The 18,953-nt window shown below is 40.2% G+C and overlaps 1 protein-coding gene across 2 annotated transcripts in view; it reads right to left on the bottom strand.

Moving 5' to 3' along the window:
* LOC138764609 (N(4)-(beta-N-acetylglucosaminyl)-L-asparaginase-like) overlaps positions 1–18,953 on the bottom strand; it is a 44,635-nt gene that overhangs the window by 21,807 nt on the left and 3,875 nt on the right. The window contains exons 2-6 of one of the 2 annotated variants that reach the window (XM_069940737.1): positions 16,217–16,370; positions 12,678–12,790; positions 2,424–2,536; positions 2,184–2,328; positions 2,003–2,078 (exon numbers count right to left, since the gene is read on the bottom strand). In XM_069940737.1, the coding sequence (XP_069796838.1) occupies positions 2,003–2,078; positions 2,184–2,328; positions 2,424–2,536; positions 12,678–12,790; positions 16,217–16,370 (601 nt within the window). The remainder of the gene's footprint in view (positions 1–2,002; positions 2,079–2,183; positions 2,329–2,423; positions 2,537–12,677; positions 12,791–16,216; positions 16,371–18,953) is intronic. The other variant, XM_069940745.1, reaches the window with a different exon arrangement.

Here is an 18,953-nt window from a genome sequence, read left to right as displayed (position 1 = left end):
GAGGTGGTAAATTCGGGCTCAATTTTAATATTTAAGAGTCATTTGGACAAGTTCATGGATGGGAGAGGTATGGAGGGCTATGGACTGGGTGCACGTCAGTGGAACAAGAGAGAATAATAATGGAGCACAGTCTGGAAGGGTCAAAAGAAAGACCTGACCGTTTTGTCAGAAATAGATACAGGTGCATGTGATTCGTTCTGGTTTTTGAGTCAAGGATAAACAACAAAATCATTAGCTGAACTGAAAGCAGCTCTGGTGCAATTCTCACCATTCAGAAATGTGACAGACCTCCATGTTAAATTCTAACTCAGTGGTGAATTTGGGCTCAATTTAACATTTAAGAAGAATTTGGACAGGTGTATGGTTGAGAGAGGATGGAGGGCTAATGGACTGGGTGCAGGTCAGTGAGACTAGGCAAAAAAAAAATTGTTCGACACGAACTAGAAGGGCTAAAGGGGCCCGTTTCTATGCTGTAGCATTCTATAGTTCTATTTAGACATACATACAGCACAGAAACAGGCCATTTCTACCCACGAGCCAGTGCCGCCCAATTCACACCCCTGTTACATTTCACATGATCAATGCTTCTTATCAACATTTTCACCTGTATCAGATCACCCCCCTCATCCTCAGTCACTCCAACCGATCCTCATAAGGCATGCTCTCCAATTCAGACAACAACCTTGTAATTCTCCCCTGCATCCTCTCTAAGGCGTCCATATCTTTCCTATCGTAAGATGACCAAAAGTGAACACAATGGGGTCCAACTAAGACGCGACATAGCTGCAAAATTATCTCATGGCTCTTGAGATCAACTCCACGATTAACGAAAGTAAGCACACCATGTGCCTTCTTAACAACTCGATCAACCTGTGCAGCAGCTTTGAGTGTCCTGTGGACATGGACTCCAAGATCTCTCAGTTTGTCCATTCTGCTCAGAGGCCTCCTTTACATTGCATTCTGCCTTCAAATTTGAACCACTTGACATTTTTCTGGGTTCATCTGCCACTTCTCAGCCAAGCTCTGCATCTTATCAATGTTCTTCTGTAACCACCAGCAATCCTTCCACCATCCACAACACTACGAACCTTCGTGTCATCTGCAACGTACTAACCCACCCTTCCTCATCCAGGTCATTTATAATAAAAATCACAAAGAGGAAGAGTCCCAGAACCTGTGCAACACCACAGGTCACCGACCTCCATGTAGAATGTAAACCATCTGTCTATCCTCTGCCTTCCCTGGGCAAGCCAATTATGTGTCCACAAAGCAAGTCCTCCTTGGATTCCATGCTTGAATGAGTCTAGCCTTGTATGGGGAATCTTGTCAAATGCCTTACTAAAATCCATATATACTATATCCACTGTTTTAATGTTGTTAAGAATAACTATTGCAGATGGTTTGACGCACACAGAGCAATTTGTAATTTTCAGGCTAATTTTAAGCTCGAGGTCTCATCCAGTTAACTTTCCCAGGCAAACTTAAAAACATCGGATAACAGTAACAGCCATAATCTTAGAACATTGTATATTAAAGCACATGAAATTTCCAAGGTGATAGTAATTTTCAACTTGGCAGTCTTGACTGTTATGATGAGAATCAACTGATGACCAGACTGTTATTGCACAGTAAACACAACCCATCAATTCAGCCTTAATGGTATTAAGCCTGTGGTAATAATGCAAATACAATGTGTTATGCAAGTTTTGAAACAAAAACAATTTGCAGGTCATTTATCACTAATCCCAATTAATTATATATAGCATGTCAACCACAAATACTGCCCGAGGTTCACTTTATTTGTTCAATATTAAAGATCCACAAGGGTATCACCTTAGCTCAGATGGTATTTACTTATAAAGCAGTGAGAGAAAGAGAAAGAAAGAAAAAGCATAGGCAAAGAAGATACGGTGAAAGGAAAGAAAAAGGAGTAAAGCAGATGGGCACCATATATGGACAGATAGGCTGACAGATATTGTTCTTTCGATGCTTCAGTACATACCCTGAGATTTTATGGATTTTACCATTAGTAGATGTTCCCACAGCAATACTTCCAAGCTTATCAATTGCAATCATACCTAAATACAAAATCAAAAATTAACTCAAGTACGCCACATCACTGCTGAGAAATTCTTTCGACGTGCTTCAAACAGAGATATTATTAAAATAAGGAAAGCATTTACCAATAGTGTCATGGCTGTGTAAATTAACTTGCGGTCTTGGCTTGGTTTTGTATTTCGACCCATGCTCCTTGATGGGTTTATATGGTCCACAATTGGTCTCAGGATTTGGCGAGACATTCTGTGAAAAACCAATTGATTTCTCAACCTGTGGTTGATAAATAACGCAAAACCACTTTTTAAAAATAAAAAGGTTTAGACCCAGTCTTTGTATCCAAGCAGCCGGACTTAAATTGTACTTACCCTCCAGCTATTGGGCTGGCAGTTTTTGCGTAGCCATTCCAAATACAGTGATAGGGATCTGTTCGTTGTCAGGTCTTCACTGAGGAAACCCATATTCTGAGCAAAAATTGATGCTGTTGGGTAAAATTGACTTTATCGAAAATGTATAAATATAACTATACGCGTGAACAATGCTAAAGGTGCCGCAACACTGGACAGTGCGAAGTTGACAGATTGACAGCAGGACATGTGGTGCAATGTAGAGAACTGAGGATATTCATTTTAATAGGAGGAATATGAATGCAATAGTTTTAAATGATGACCACTCAAAGGGATCGAGCTGCAGAACATAAAATATAAAATTACACAAGTAATTAAAAAGAGAAATTCTGTTTTGACCTTCATAATTAACGTGGAATGGCAGGCAGGATGGATGAGCACACAGCTAGTTGTCTTAATGAAGTGTGCAATGGCCTCAGCCAGAATATTTTGTACAGTTTTTAGCACTGTATCATGGAGGCCAAAGTATAGTGTAGGGCTAATTTAATTTAGACATACAGCACGGTAACAGGCCTTCCCAGACCATGAGCCCGTGCCACCCAATTAACCTACATCACCGGTACGGTTTGAAGGGTGCGCGGAAAACTGAGCACCAGGAAAAACCCACGCAGATATGGGGAGCACGTACAAAGTCCTTACAGGTGGTGCCAGATTGGAACCCTATTCGCGGGCACTTTAACAGCGTTGCACTAACTACGCTAACCGTTCCTCAACTGAATTCTGATATGAGAGAGCAAAAAAAAAATCTGCTGGAAGAACTCAGCAGGTCAAGCTGTATCTGTGGGAGAAAAAGAACTGTCAACATTTTAGGTCAGAACACTTCTGCAAGACAGAATGCAAAGAGGAGCTAACCAGTATAATGGTACAGGGGGCCAGTTGGGATTGGTAAACCAGGCAGGGGTGAAGGATGATGGACAGATGGGGAAGATGATAGGTGGAATCAGGGGCCAGAGGTAGTTGATTGGCAAGTGCCGGATAATCAAAATGGTGGAGGGGATATGATGTTTTTTTTTCTTCCACTGAGTTCCTCTAGCAGATTGCAAATGCTGCAATATGGAGCAAAGGCCGTCTCTTGCGACTCCGGTAAAAACACAAAAATGCTGGAGGAATTAAGCAGGTCTCGCAACGATCATAGGAGGTAAAGCTCTATTAGTGGCATCTGGGGGCTGAGGTCTTCTTCAAGGTATACAGACGCTGCAAAACCTGCTGACTTCCTCCAGCATTTTTGTGATTTTACTACATCACAGCATCTGCAGACGTTTGTATTTCACTCTTATATCTTTGTGCTAGGAGGAGTTGTGAAGATTGGCCTATACACAATAGAATTTAAAAGAAATTAGATGATCTCAATGATCAATGATTTTCAGAGACTGACAAAGTAGATGCCGAGGAAATATTTCCCCTAACTGTAGGGTAAAGATTTTGGGAGCACGGTATCAGGATAAGAAAATGGTTGTTTTGGATTGTTGAGAACATTATCCACTCAAGAGCTTTAAAGTTTTCCATCTTGATGGAAGGGGTGACTTCATAGGAGGTTTATAAATTAACATGGGGCATGGATGAAGTGAATGCTCGTAGACTTTTCCCCATCCTCTGGTATTTCCCATTGGCGCTCTGGGAAAATCAAAGGGTCATGGGCTGTGAGGGAGGGAAGGAGGTGAAGTAGGTTTATATGGGTCAGTACAACATCATAGACGGAGGGGCCTGTGCTGGGCTGCACTGTTCGACGTTCTAAAAATGGAGGCTCAATCAAATGAGAGATGAATAGAGTGGATTATGGGGGCTGCAGTGGGAAAATGGATTTCAGATCAGGATTATCCAAAATATTGCCAAATTCAGCCTCAAGTCCTCCAGCATCTTGCAGATGTTGCAAAATGGAGCAAAGCCCATCTCTTGCATCTATGCTCACGTGACACGTTATTTTCATTACAAACTTCGTAGTACCTGCCTCAGATGCTTAAAAGTGATTGGAAGCAGAATTTTGTTTCCTGAGAAATATAGTCAAGACCAATTATTTCAGATTTACTGTGTCATTCAGCACAGAAGCCCACTGAACCTCCACTGACCATCATGCATCTAGTCACACTAATCTTTTGTTTAATTTTTGCACACTATGAGTCATATCAATAACAAAATCCACAAATGATCATCATACATAGTGACATTTTTTCTTCTCCCCCACTTCCTCTCTCCCCTTCCCCATCCTCATCAAAAATCAATAAACGATAAAACACTTAAATCAAAGAAATAACCAAAAAAGGAAAAAAGTTGTATTGTCTACTTTCACGTATTTATGTTGTTTTACGAGATGGAGGTTTGTGGTCGGCATTCTCCAACATATTTTATGTATGGTTCCCAAACTTGTTCAAATGATCTACACTTGTCTTTCAGATTGTATGTAATTTTTTTCTAATGGAATACACTGGTTTATTTCTGTACCACTGTTGTATTTTAAAGTTTGTTTCCAATTTCCAGGTTGTCATAATACGTTTTTTTGGCTACTGCTAGCACTATCACAATAAATTTTATTTGGGTTTTGTCTAATTTTAGTCCCAATTTTTTGTTTTTTTTTACATTATTTAACAGAAACAATTTTGGATCTTTTGGTGTATTATTTTTTGTGATTTTGTTTAATATTAGGTTTAGATCTTTCCAGAAAGTTTTTACCTTTGAGCATGTCCAAATTGCATGTAATGTTGATACAATCTCTTTTTTGCAATGAAAATAACTATCCGAAGCTGTTGGGTACCGCTCTTTTAATTTCGGAGGAGTTATATATAATCTGTGTAGCCAGTTATATTGAATGATACATTATCTACTATTTATTGTGTTCCTCATTGTTCCTCTACATAACTTCTCGCATGTTTCGTTCTTTATCTCTGTGTTTAAATCTTTTTCCCAACTTTGTTTCGGTTTATACTTAATTTCATCTTCTTTATATTGTAATTTGATGTACATGTCTGTAATAATATTTTTTAATTATCATTGTGTCTGTAATTAAATATTCATAGTTGCTACTTACTGGTAATCTCACGCTATTTCCCAATATATCTTTATAAGTTTTCAATTGGCAATATGTAAATATTGTACTTTGTGTTATTCCATATTTATTATTGAATTGCTCAAATATTAATAAATTATTTCCCAAAAAGCAATCTTCTATTTTCTTGATTCCTTTTCTATCCCATTCCTTGAAAAATAAATTGTCTATTGTAAAGGGGATTAATGGGTTTTGTGTTAATATCATTTTTGGTATTTGAGAATTTATCTTGTTTTCTTCCAGGTGTATTTTTTTCCATTATCTAAGAATCTGAAGTAGTACTGGTGAATTGTTATATTGCACCAATTTTTCATCCCATTTATAAAGTATGTGTTCTGGGATATTTTCTTCCAATTTGTCTAATTCTATCTTAGTCCAGTCCGGTTTTTCTCCTTTCTGATAAAAATATGATAAGTACCTTAATTGTGCCACCCTATAATAATTTTTGAAGTTTGGTAGCTGTAACCATCCTTGTTTGTAACTCCATGTTAATTTTTATAGTACAATTCTTGATTTCTTACCTTTCCATAAAAATTTCCTTAATATTTTCTTCAGTTTTGCAAAAAAATTCTGTCAGGGGGATGGTTAATGTTTGGAATAGATATTGCACTTGTGGGAACACATTCATCTTAATACAGTTTACTCTTCCTATTAAAGTTAATGGTAGTTCTATCCAATTCTCCAGATCTTCCTGTATTTTTTTAATGAATGGTTCATAATTTAATTTGTATAAATGTTTTAGGTTTTTATCTATTTTGATACCAAGGTAATGTATCGCCTGTGATTGCCATTTGAAAAGGGTATTTTTAAAAATTCTGAATAATCAACTTTGTTCATTGGCATCACTTCACTTTTATTGGTGTTAATCTTGTACCCTGATATCTCTCCATATTCTTTCAGTTTCATATGTAGTTTTTTTAATTGACTTATCTGCTTCTGTTAAATATACTACGATGTCATCTGCAAATAGGCTGATTTTATATTCTTTCTCTTTTATTTTTATTCCTTTTATCATAGCTTCCTTCCTTATCAACTTGGCTAGTGGTTCAATAACCAAATCAAACAGTGAAGGGGATGATGGGCATCCCTGTCTTGTTGACCTAATTAATTTAAAGTGATCTGATACATATCCATATATTACTACCTTTATTAACGGTCCATTATATAATGCTCTAAAGCAGTTAGTAAATTTTTCCGGTAGTTTAAATTTCTGTAACACTTTAAACAAATAGTTCCACTCTACCCTATCGAAGGCTTTCTCTGTATCCAACATAACAGCTACCGTTGGCATTTTATTTATTTGTGCTGCATGTATTAAATTAATAAGTTTACAAACATTATCAGCTGCTCGTCTTTTTTTTCCAGTTTGGTCTTGCCTTACTAGTTTCGGTACATAATCAGTCACCCTAATCTTGATTTCATTTTGGCCACACACCAATCAGCTCCCCTCAGATTCCAGTTAACCTGCAAACCTGCATGCCTTTGGAATATGGGAGGACACTGGAGCATCGGCAGATATCCATGCGGTCACCAAGGGAACGTGCAAGTTCCACACAGATGGGACTGGAGTTTAGAATTGAACAACGATGGAACATTTACACTCGCTGCTCCAAAATGGCCCATTACTTGTTTGAAAGCTCCTCCTGACAAGATAACCACTGAGGAAATTAATTCAAAGATGGAGACTTCAAGATTCACTCCATATCATGGAGAGTATGCAGAAGTCATCAGAACTTTATAATCTATCTCTACAAGCACTTATTTTTATAAGGCAAGACAACCCAACATTTACAGAAATTATGATTACACCATTTAATCAATAGAAGCGGGAGTCGGCCATCCGGCCTGTTGATTCCACTCTGCCATTCAATGAGAGCATGGCTGATCTGATGATAGGCTCACCTCCACCTTTTCTCTATATCCCTTAATTCCCCTACAATGTAAAAATCTATCCAACATTGCCTGAAATATCTTTACTGAGGACGCCTCCACTGCCTCAATGGGCAGCAAATTCTATAGATTCACCATCCTCTGGGAAAAGCAGTTCCTCCTCATCTCCATCTTAAATCTAGTACCCTGAATCTTGAGGCTATGTCCCCTAGTTCTAGTCTCTCCCAAAAATGGAAACAATTAACCCCCTCTATCTTATCTATGCCTTTTATACATTTCTACAAGATCCCCTCTCATTCTTCTAAATTCCAGCGAGTACAGTCCCAATCTCTCCTCAAACCCCTCTTCTCTGGAATCAACCTGGTCAATCTCCCCTGCGCTACCTCCAAATCTCGTACCCTCCTTCCTCAAGTAGGGGAAATCAGAAATGCGTACAATACTCCAGATGTGGCCTCAGCAGAACCTGATACAGCTACAGCATAACCTCCCTGCTTCTAAATTTAATCCCTCTAGCAATGAAAGCCCATTTGCCTTCTTGATACCCTGCTGCACCTGCAAACCAATCATTTGCAAATTCATGCACAAGCACACACAAGTCCTGCACAGCTGCAAGCTGAAACTCACTTGCCCTTTGAATAATTATCTGATCTTCCATTTTTCCTTACAAAGTGAATAACCTCACATGTACCAGCATTGTACTTCATCTGCCATGCCCTTGCTCACTCACTTCACCTATCTAGATCTCTCTGCAGACTCTACATTTTCTCTGCACAATTTGCTTTTCCACTTAATTTAATGACATCAGCAAACTTTAATATACTACATTTTGTTCTATCTTTGCAAAAAAACTTTGCAAACTTGACTAGATTTTTTTTTTAAATTAAAACCTTGGTTTTGTCTAATTTTAAGAAACACTCATCATTAACCGATGTTGTGGTCCTTGACTACAGTCACAGCTACAATTTAGCTTCAAAAAAATACATCTCGCTGAACACAACCAGCCAGATCAAGGCACTGCATCAAAATGGGCTGTTTGCCAACTATGTTACTGTCAACATCTCGGCATGAAATTTATTCTCCAAGAACATTGCCCCAACATTTTAAAATTAGGACTCTTAAAAATAACTATTATGTTTTTTTATTGCTGAGTTAAACACGAAAGTCTGCAGAGGCTGTGATTGCAGTAGAAAACACACAGAAATGCTGGGGGAACTCAGCCAGTCTCGCAGTGTCCATAGGAGATATAGATTTATTACCGAAGTTTCAGGCCTGAGCCCTTCTTCAAGGAATAAGCAAAGGACAGGAAGGGGTCAAAATAAAGAGTCTGAAAATGAGCCAGGGGAGGAGTCCAAACCAACAAAAGGTATAATTGGGTATGATGAGGAGAGGTTAGAAATTATTTTGGGACTGTGAAAGGAGATGGAGAAGAAAGTGGAAAAATAGGGGAGAAAGAGAGATAGGAGAAAGGCAACAGGAAAAAGAAGGCCAGGGGGGTTTATGGAAACTGGAGAAGTTGATGTACATGCCATCCATCTGAGTACAGGAACACAATCCTTTATTCGGACATCTAAAATCCAGAAAGCTTCAAAATCCGGCAAATGGGCAAAGAGATGGCAGCGTGAGTCAGGTGGGCGAGAAACCTGAAGTGCGAGTCGGGCGGGAGACCGGCAGCGCAAGTCGGGTGGGCGAGGGGGAGAGACCAGCAGCGCGAGTTGGGTGGGCGGGGGGGGGGGGAGGGGAGATGGCAGTGTGACTGTAAGGGAGTGGGAGTGGATACCGCAGCACAATTCAGGTGGGTTTAAATCTGGCTTTCCGAAATCCGGAAAAATCCGAAATTCGGAACACACTGTCCCTCAAGGGTTCTGGATGAAGGATTGTGTACCTGTAATACATGAGAACACTGGCTCGATGCTATTACAAGAGAAAATTCTTAAGCACATGCACGATATAGTAAAAGTTATGGACCCAAAAGAGCTCATTTATACTCTACCTATAATACTTCTCATTTGAAAAAAAAATCCACAGAAATACTAAAACTTGTCAATTTTTTATTGGAAATAAATTAAAAAACCTGGAGAAACTAAAAATGAAAGTAGACAGAACGTGCTGGAAATACACCAACTCCTAACTTAATAACCAGGATATTTGTTAACAACTCCTCCCTAAATTAAATATACATGATTAAGGCTGTCACATATAAATAATAATCTGGAAGTATCTTACCATTTATAATAAAGTATTTCCAAGATATTACGTCTAGTGCATTATTCCAAATGTTATTTTCCTATTCACTAGGATAATTTGTTCATTGATTTTGAACCAGTCGCTGTATTATTTCTGCACCTTGTCAGCAGAACAAAATGAACATGGGAATTTAAAACAGCATGAAGCACCGTTTCAACATATTCAGTTGCTCAAATAAAAAAAATGTAAAATAAACTGTAGATGCTCGTTATTTTAGTCGAATCAATTGTTTTTACTTAAGCATATTTTTTTCCTGTTTGAATCTTGCAAAAAAAAAATAGATGAACATGCAGGGAATAGAGGGACATGTATCATGTACAAGCAGCAGAGCTTTGGTTAAATTTGGCATCACATTCAATGCAGACATCTTCAGTTGAAAGGCCTGTTCGGGTGCTTTTTACTATTCTGTATTCCATGTTAAAAGTCTTAGTTAACTGATTTTCAATGTTTGTCATCAAAACTCAGTTGAGCACCAGATCAATGTCAGTCAGCTTTTTGGGTAGAGTCATGATCCATGGGATTGGGGTCTCATGGGATTGGGGGCAAAGTATTGATGTGGATTGAGAACTGGCTGGCAGGTAGAAGACAGAGTTGGGATAAATGGCTCATTTTCTGAGTGGCAGGCGGTGACCAGTGGGGTACCACAGGGATCTGTACTGGGACCCCAGCTGTTCACAATTTACATTAATGATCTGGATGAGGGGATTGGATGTAATATCTCCAAATTTGCAGATGACAGTAAGCTAGGAGGGGTTGTGTGCATGGAAGAGGGGGTCAGGAAGCTCCAGTGTGATTTGGATAAATTGAGGGACTGGGCAGATACATGGCAAATGCACTACAATGTGGATAAATGTGAGGTTATCCACTTTGGTAATACAAACCGGAGGGCAGATTACTATTTGAATGGCAATAGATTAAGAGATGGGGAAGTGCAGAGAGACCTAGGGGTACTTGTACATCAGTCTCTGAAGGCGAGCATGCAGGTACAGCAGGCAGTTAAAAAGGCAAATGGTATGTTGGCCTTCATATCAAGAGGGTTTGAGTATAGGAACAAGGATACCTTACTGCAGCTGTACAGGGCCTTGGTGAGACCCCACCTGGAGTATTGTGTGCAGTTTTGGTCACCTTATCTAAGGAAGGATGTTCTTGCCATGGAGGGAGTGCAGAGGCGATTCACCAGGCTGATACCTGGAATGGCAGGAATGACTTTTGAGGAAAGATTGCGCAAATTGGGATTGTACTCGCTGGAGTTTAGAAGATTGAGAGGGGATCTCATAGAGACCTATAAAATTCTGGCAGGACTGGACAGAACGGATGCAGACGGGATGTTTCCAATGGTGGGAAAATCCCGAACCCGGGGCCATGGTTTGAGGATAATAGGCAAACCATTAAGGACTGAGATGAGGAGGAATTTCTTTACCCAGAGGGTGGTGAATCTGTGGAATTCATTGCCACAGAGGGCAGTAGAGGCAGGTTCATTAAATATATTTAAGAGGGAATTAGATCTATTTCTTCAGTATAAGGGTATTAAAGGTTACGGAGAGAAGGCGGGGACGGGGTACTGAACTTTAAGATTAGCCATGATCTCGTTGAATGGCGGAGCAGGCTCGAAGGGTCGAATGACCTACTCCTGCTCCTATCTTCTATGTTTCTATGTCTATGTTTCTATGTTTAACACTACCAAGGCATGCAGTCCAGTACAATACACAGGGACTACAGGTTGTACCCCTCTTATCCAGTGCTCCGTGGTCCAGCAACTCCAGTGGTTCAGCACGTTTGAATCTATCAGCATTAATACAAACTCCTTACAGACAGCATTGGACTCAAACCTTGGGCTGATCATGGCAGATTCAATCTTTATAGTGCCAGTGATCAGGAACTGGGTTCGAGTCCCGTGCTGTCTTTACAGCGCCAGCGATCAGGGCCGGGGGTTCGAGTCCCATGCTGCCTTTACAGCGCCAGCGATCAGGGCCGAGGTTCAAGTCCCGTGCTCTCTGTGAGAAATTTGTACTAACATCCGACTGCATGTGCTGTAAAGGCATTACGCTAACTGCTACGCCAATCGTGCAGTATTATTTCCTGTTTTAAGCTTTATTCTACCTTTGATATGTTTACATAGGGAGTTCCCTTAGGGGTGAATTTCTGTTTTCTGGCATTTTCTGTGGTCCAGCAATGGCCAGGTCCCAACGTCGCTGGATTAAAGCAGTACCACCTGTACTACATAGATGGTCGTGAGGTATTTTAAATTCAATGTAAAACTGATGCCTTGTGCTGCCCTAGCTGAAACAAACAAAGTGTTTTATTTTAAACATTGTATTTCTGAAAATAAGAGAGAACAGGGACTTCTTACCAAAAAGGTCAACCTCGTACCAATGTCATCACATTGAAAGGCAATAAAAATAGAAGATCATGGAAGAGTTAATATCCCGTGTTGAAGACCCTTCATAAGAAGGTTAAAGGTTTCTCCTACCACAGATGTTACCCAAACTTCTGAGTGTTTTCTGCATTTTGTGTTTGCATTTTCATTTGTCGTTAACATCTCTTACATCAAGGATCTTCTTTATTACATTGTATTTATATTTTGCTGTTGGAATTGGAGAGTCCTCAGGCAACAAAAAGCCTCAATAAAGCAAATTATATATTTTTCATCTTTCTTACATGGCAAGCACAGTGGTTACGGGTGACACGGTTTGTGTTGCAGTTAGCGCAATACTGTTTTTGTACCAGCAACCAGGGTTCAAATCAGGTGCTGTCTACAAGGAGTTAAAATGTTCGCCCTGTGGGTTTCATCCGGGTGCTCCAGTTTCCTCCCACCCTTCAAAACGTATGATATTTGTTGGTCATTTGGGTGACACAGCTCATGGGCCGAAAGGGCCTGTTACTGTGCTGTATGCCTAAATGTAAACATTTTTTTAAAAAGTAATGTTTTATTACATTTTTTTATATTGCTGTATAAATCTAGGTGTTCCAAGGTAGCAAAAGATCCTACAATAATGCAAATGATTTTTATGTTTCAAAGCTCAATGAAGACAAGGGTTTACCTGATTCCCCCACCAGTAACGTGTGATCACTGTGTTCCATCACCGCTCGAGCAACACTGATAGCACTTTTAATCCTTCGAAGGCCTCCAACTGCTCCAACCTCAATTGTATTTCTAGAGAGTTTTGAAATATATTATACACAATGATGAACCGCCCGATTGATTTTTAAATGCAACTATCTGACCTGGATTTTCATGTTTGTGTCTGCTGTGTTTTTACTGCATTGGTGGGCCTCCACCTGGACGACTTGTGGCCATACTATAGGAAGGATGAGATGAAGTTACAGAGCGTACAGAAGAGATTCACGTGAATGTTGCTGGGACTAAAGTTTGCAAGGAGATACTGGATAGAGGTCGAAGAAGACTGAAGGGTGAACATCTAGAGCTGCCATTCTCAACAGAGGCTGTGAGGACCCTTGGGGGACCACAGCACATTTAAGGGGGGGGACCACGGACTGAAATCATAAAATATTTTATACGGGGTGGCACAGTTAGTATTGGGGTGACAGGGTTAGTGTATCGGTTGGCGCAACACTATTACAGCGTCAGCGATCTGGAACGGGCTTCGAATCCTGAACCGTCTGTAAGGATTATGTTCGTTCTCCCCATGTTAGTGTGGGTTTCCTCCTGGGGCTCTGGTTTTTTGCCACCCTTCAAAAAAAAACATAACGAGGGCCATAGGTCAAATAGGTGTAATTGGGTAGCACGGGCTAATGGGCTGAAATGGTTGTACGTTGAAAGTTGACAAATTTAAAAATATAAATAAAATTTAATTTAATGATCAGTAGGACAGAATTGTGGAAGAAACCAACTAAACTTGACTGCTTCACAAGGAAGGGGGCCCATAAACTTTAAGCAGTCTAAGGAGTCTATAGCCAAAAAAAAGGTTGAGAATGGCTGCTGTAGAGGATTCTAAAATAATGAAGGGCATGGATAAGGTGGAGGGTCACAGGTAGAGGGGAATGTAAATGTGAAGGACACAGGTTGAAGGTGAAAGCGGAAAGATTTTAAGAGGACCTTGAGGGGCAAGTTTTCCTCACCGTGCGCAGTGGGTGATTGGAACAATGTGCCAGTAGAGGTGGTAGAAATTAAAAGACATTTGGAAAAGTTGGAAGTTTACACCTGGTAGAGTGAGAAGGGTTCTTCAGTGAGCAGTCTATCAAGTCACCTCGGACATTCATACAATGGTACTGTGACAGAATTGTTTTGTTATTAATCTTTAGTTGTAAAATATATATTTCTTTGTAAAGGAATTGTGGGCTTGATAGGGGCACACTCAGAGACAAGTCAGTTTCGGTGATGCAAAGTTTGGTAAACAGGGCAATAAAACCAGAAGGGATTGTTCACTGAAATATCTAGGACAATGGGGTATGCTCAAGGAGGACATCTGCTTGTTTACCTATATTATTAGAATGGAAACTCAGAAGCATCTATTCAAACAAGCTGCTTTTTTGCTTGTGGCTTCAGCAGACAATTCAAAACCATACCTTTGGAAGAGAAAAAAATCTTCAAAGACAGCAATGATGCCATGTCATGTGATTAAAGACACTTCTAGATTTTAATATTGTACCAACAAACATCTCAAGTCAGAAATGGAGTAGCCTCTGGTTAGAGAGGTATTGTTCTTGTTGTATTCTCTTGACCACAGGTGATGCACAAAATCAGTGGTAAGGAAGAGCCACTTCATTTGTCTCTTTGAAAAGAAGACATTGTGTCCATTTTTTCATGGCCACTTCAAGTAACCCTTGTCGGAGTATGTGAAATCATCATGGAAGAAAACACAAGTACTGTAACCTCCATGCAAGAGAGGGAAATCATTTGTATGAAGAAATGATTCTCTGAAAACAACTCTACAAGAATTTTGTGAGTTTTGAGAAGTCTGATGCCTCACACCTACTCTATAATTAATTTTCAGCAACAATTTAAAGAATACGAGTTTCAACACAAAACTGACTAAAAATTTATTCTTTTTACAATCATGCCTGAACTGCAATAGTCTTGGGACCTGATACACACCCACACACAAAAATATATACATTTGAGTAAAGTGGGGTTAAGTTAGAATTAAGCTGTGGGTCAAGGTCGTAACAGGTACAAATTCACAGAGCAGAGTTCATGGACAGGAAAGATTGGTGGGATAGTGGCTCAATAAAGCTCAAAACTTGGTTGGCATGAAGATTGTTGGGCCACAGGACCCGTTTCCCTGTTTACAATTGGAGGATGCAACAAAATATTAATACATCATAGAATAAATGTCACCAAGTTCAGAGTGGAAAAAAAAGTAATGTTGTCCATTTGTACCACAACATACAAATACCTTGAAATCCACTTGGTGCAAGATCAATAATCGAGACCATTAATTATTATTTTCTCTCTTCGTAATTTCCACCCGAATTGCTGAATTCCAGAATTCTTTTTAATTTTAGGTTTCAAGCTACTGCTTTGTTCCCTTTCACACTATACCAACACTTTTTATCTTCTCTCTCCTGTCCTCATTCATCTTCTCGAGTGCACAGACTCCAGACAGATCAGTTGCATTGAACAAGCTTTCACTAACCTCACACAGCTGGCACCCTCACAATCTGTGTAGTTTTGTTTCTCTTGGTGTCAATCCCATCAGTCGATCCTTTCTCTTGGTGTCAATCCCATCAGTCGATCCTTTCTCTTGGTGTCAATCCCATCGGTCAATCCTTTCACCTTCTCCCTCCACAAGTCAATGATGCTATAATAGCGTGGTGCTAACGACTAGGAGAGAGTACATCCCCAGATGCTGCCTAACCCATTCAGAATGTTCTATATGAAATTTACAACCTCCGGAACTTTTCTTGGTTTTTGAACCAACTTTTTTTTTTAATGAAGATTGAATTATAGATGTTAACATTTTGCTTTGTGTTTCACATGGGTTATTTGCCTTTGGTGTTGCTACAAAGTTCTGCCGTCACAAGCAATGTAATCTAGGGCAGTTACTGTGGGCAGAGGCTGCTTTTACCAGGAGTATGACTGATAATGCAGAGTGGCTGTGGGTGCCAGATTCCCATCCACAGCTGCAGAGAACCGAGAGGCTCTTGGAATGGCAAAAAGCTGCTGGGAATAAATATGAATTGCCTGTTTGTGTTAAAATACTAAAAATGTAATGATTAAACTTGTTAATTTGCTTTTGCCATGCTTACTATAAATTTTAACTGTAAAATGGCACAAGAGAATAGATTCTTGGTGATGCCTGGGTAGCATGCAAAACTGCATCTTGGAACATGTGACAATAATATTTGTTAAATTTAGACAACAGGCATTCCCAGCCCATGGAACCCAAATACACCAATTTACCTAGAAACATTTTTAGAGGGTGGAAGGAAACTCAGGTAGACACTGGGAGAATGTACAAACTCCTTACAGATAGTGCCAGATTTGACCCCAGGTAATGGCACTGCACTGACATCCATGCTAACTTCGCTGCTAACAAACTAAACTCTAATCCACTGCACATCAGCAATGGAAGTTCATTTATAAATAGACAGATTTTACATTTGGCAAGATTCTTACCCATTCATAATCATTGCATCCAATGTTGTTTCTCCACATTCATCTGGACTTCCTCCATATCCCACTGTGCCATCGCACTGTTGAACTTCGCACTGTCTGCATCCTTGTTCTACAGCATCCAACACCGAGCCTCCAGAATTAAGAGTGAGCCATGCTAAATGAAATGCACATACAAATTATTCCCAGATAAGTAGAACGCAGGAAATTAAACTTTTCACTGCTTGGTTTGTATCTTTGCACATTTATATTTATATTGAGGCCAAATTTGGAGTACTGTGTACAGTTTTGGTCACCAAATTATAGGAAAGATGTAAAAAAAATAGAGAGAGTGCAGAGAAGGTTCACGAGAACGTTGACAGGATTTCAGGGTCTGGGTTACAGGGAAAGGTTGTGCAGACTGGGGCTTTTTTCTCTGGAGCGTAGAAGATTGAGAGGGGACTTGATAGAGGTGTTTAAGATTTTAAAAGGGACAGACAGAGTAAATGTGGATAGGCTTTTTCAATTAAGAAGGGGGGAGATTCAAACTAGAGGACATGGTTTAAGAATGAAGGGGGAAAATTATAAGGGGAACATGAGGAGAAATTTCTTTACGCAGAGGGTGGTGGGGATGTGGAATGAGCTTCCGGCAGACGTGGTCGAGGCGGGATCATTGGTTACATTTAAGGAAAGACTGGATCGTTACATGGATAGGAGGGGACTAGAGGGGAATGGACCGGGTGCTGGTCAGTGGGACTAGGAAGGTGGGGATTTGCTATGGCATGGACTAGTAGGGCCGAACTGGCCTGTTCTGTGCTGTAAGTGGTTATATGGTTATAAATAAACTCAACCTGACAGTCATCCAATGAGAAAATAAAAGTAACGGTTTATTGTCATCTAATTACACGTACATGACAAAACAGTGTTCTCTTGTCATCAGTGCAAAACATGCAGACATACAACAGATACAAACAATATATATATATATATACAGGACAAGTATTCATATATGCATATACAAATAAATATTGTTTTGTGAATATGAGTCTCAGATAGTTAGTGTGAGCCGACCCTTTGGTTGTTCAGCATTCTCATTGCCTGTGGGAATGAGCTGTTCCTCAGCCTGGTGGTGCTAGCTCTGATAGTCCTTCATCTCTTTCCCAACAAGAGCAACTGAAAGATGCTGTGTGTGGGGTGGAAGGGATCCTCAATGATTTTGCATGCCCTCTTCAGACAATGATCCTAATAGATCACATCGAGGAAGGGTTGGGGGAAGGATGAGAGTGGTGGGGGGGGGGGGGGGAGGGGGGAAGGAGACTCCTATGGACCTCTCTGCCACTCTTTTGGTCCTGTGGATTGACCTCGACGCATGTTTCTGCAGCAACTGTACCACACGGTGATGCAGATAGCCAGGTCGCTCTCAATTGCACTCCTGTAGAAGGTTGACATAATGGTTGCCGGTAGCTCATTGAAACCACTTTAGACAGTCGTGTCAACATCTGCAGTTACTTTGGATTTGGGACAATGCAGGAAATGTCTCCATTCTCTGGGCTTAAAAAAAAAATGATTTAATTGAAGTATACAAACTTCTCTGGCATTCCGGATCTGGAACATACAACTGTAAAGTGGCGTTAATATAATCTGCCGCAAGATTTTAGATCAGTAGTCCACATTTCACTCCTGACGAACGTGAAGCTAGTGCAAGGTGAACTATTCACTTCCAACAAGGAAAGCGCCCCATGGCCGCGTTCTTCACAGCAGGAACTTCAGTCAATCCAACTTCAAGAGATTGCTACGATAACACCACTAGCACTTCACTTGGTTGGGGAACTCAGCAACTTCTGGAAGAGGGCCGGAGCTACCGCTTCCACAGGAATGACATAATTAAGCTTTTGGCACATTGGCCTTCATAAATCAAAGTATTGAGTACAGGGTTTTGGATATTGTGGTAAAGTTGTATAGGACATGGGTGAGGCCAAATTTGGAGTGTTGTGTGCAGCTTTGGTCAACTAACTGCAGGAAAGATATCAATAAGATTGAAAGAGTGCAGAGTCATTTGACTAGGATGTTGCTGGGACATGAGGAATCGAGTTAAAAAGTTTCTTTAAAAAGGTTAAAGAGGTTAGAGTTTTATTCAGTGGAGCATAGAAAAGATTTGAAGGGTAAATGCAAACAAGTTTTTTTTTCCAACGAGGTTAGAGGACATGGGCTAAGTGAGAAAGGCAAGATATTTAAAAGAAACATTAGTGGAAAATTTCTTAATGCAGAGAGTGTGGAGCGAGCTGCCATCTGAAGTAGTGAATGCAGGCTGGATTTTGGCATTTAAGAAAAATGTTGGAAGGAAGGATTTGGAGGGCTATGAACTGTGTGCAAGTCAATGGGATTAGGCAGAATTATAGTTTGACATGAACTAGATGGGCCGAAAGATCTTTACTGTCCTGTAGTGTTCTATGGTTCCAAGGTGGACAGTTTTACTATTTTTGTGGGAAAGGTCTCTAACAACCTGCCCTGGTCCAACAATACTAACACAACAGCCAGGAAAGCACACCACCACCTCTATTTTCTAATGAAATTCGGCGTGCTCCCTGCAATCTTCAGCCACTGTTACAGACACACTGTCAAAAGTATCCTGTCAGGGTGCACCCTTGTGTGTTACAGGATATGCTCCAAGACTGCAAGAAACTGTAGAGAGATGTGAATTTAGATATCACAAAACTCCCCTCTCCCACCTCTTCATATCCCACTGTCTCAGAAAAGCAGC

This window comes from Narcine bancroftii, chromosome 1, assembly GCF_036971445.1.
Source record: "Narcine bancroftii isolate sNarBan1 chromosome 1, sNarBan1.hap1, whole genome shotgun sequence".
Classification (NCBI taxonomy): Eukaryota; Metazoa; Chordata; class Chondrichthyes; order Torpediniformes; family Narcinidae; genus Narcine; species Narcine bancroftii.
The sequence above is the reverse complement of the archived record's forward strand: the minus strand, read 5'-3'. Positions and strand labels throughout refer to the sequence as shown.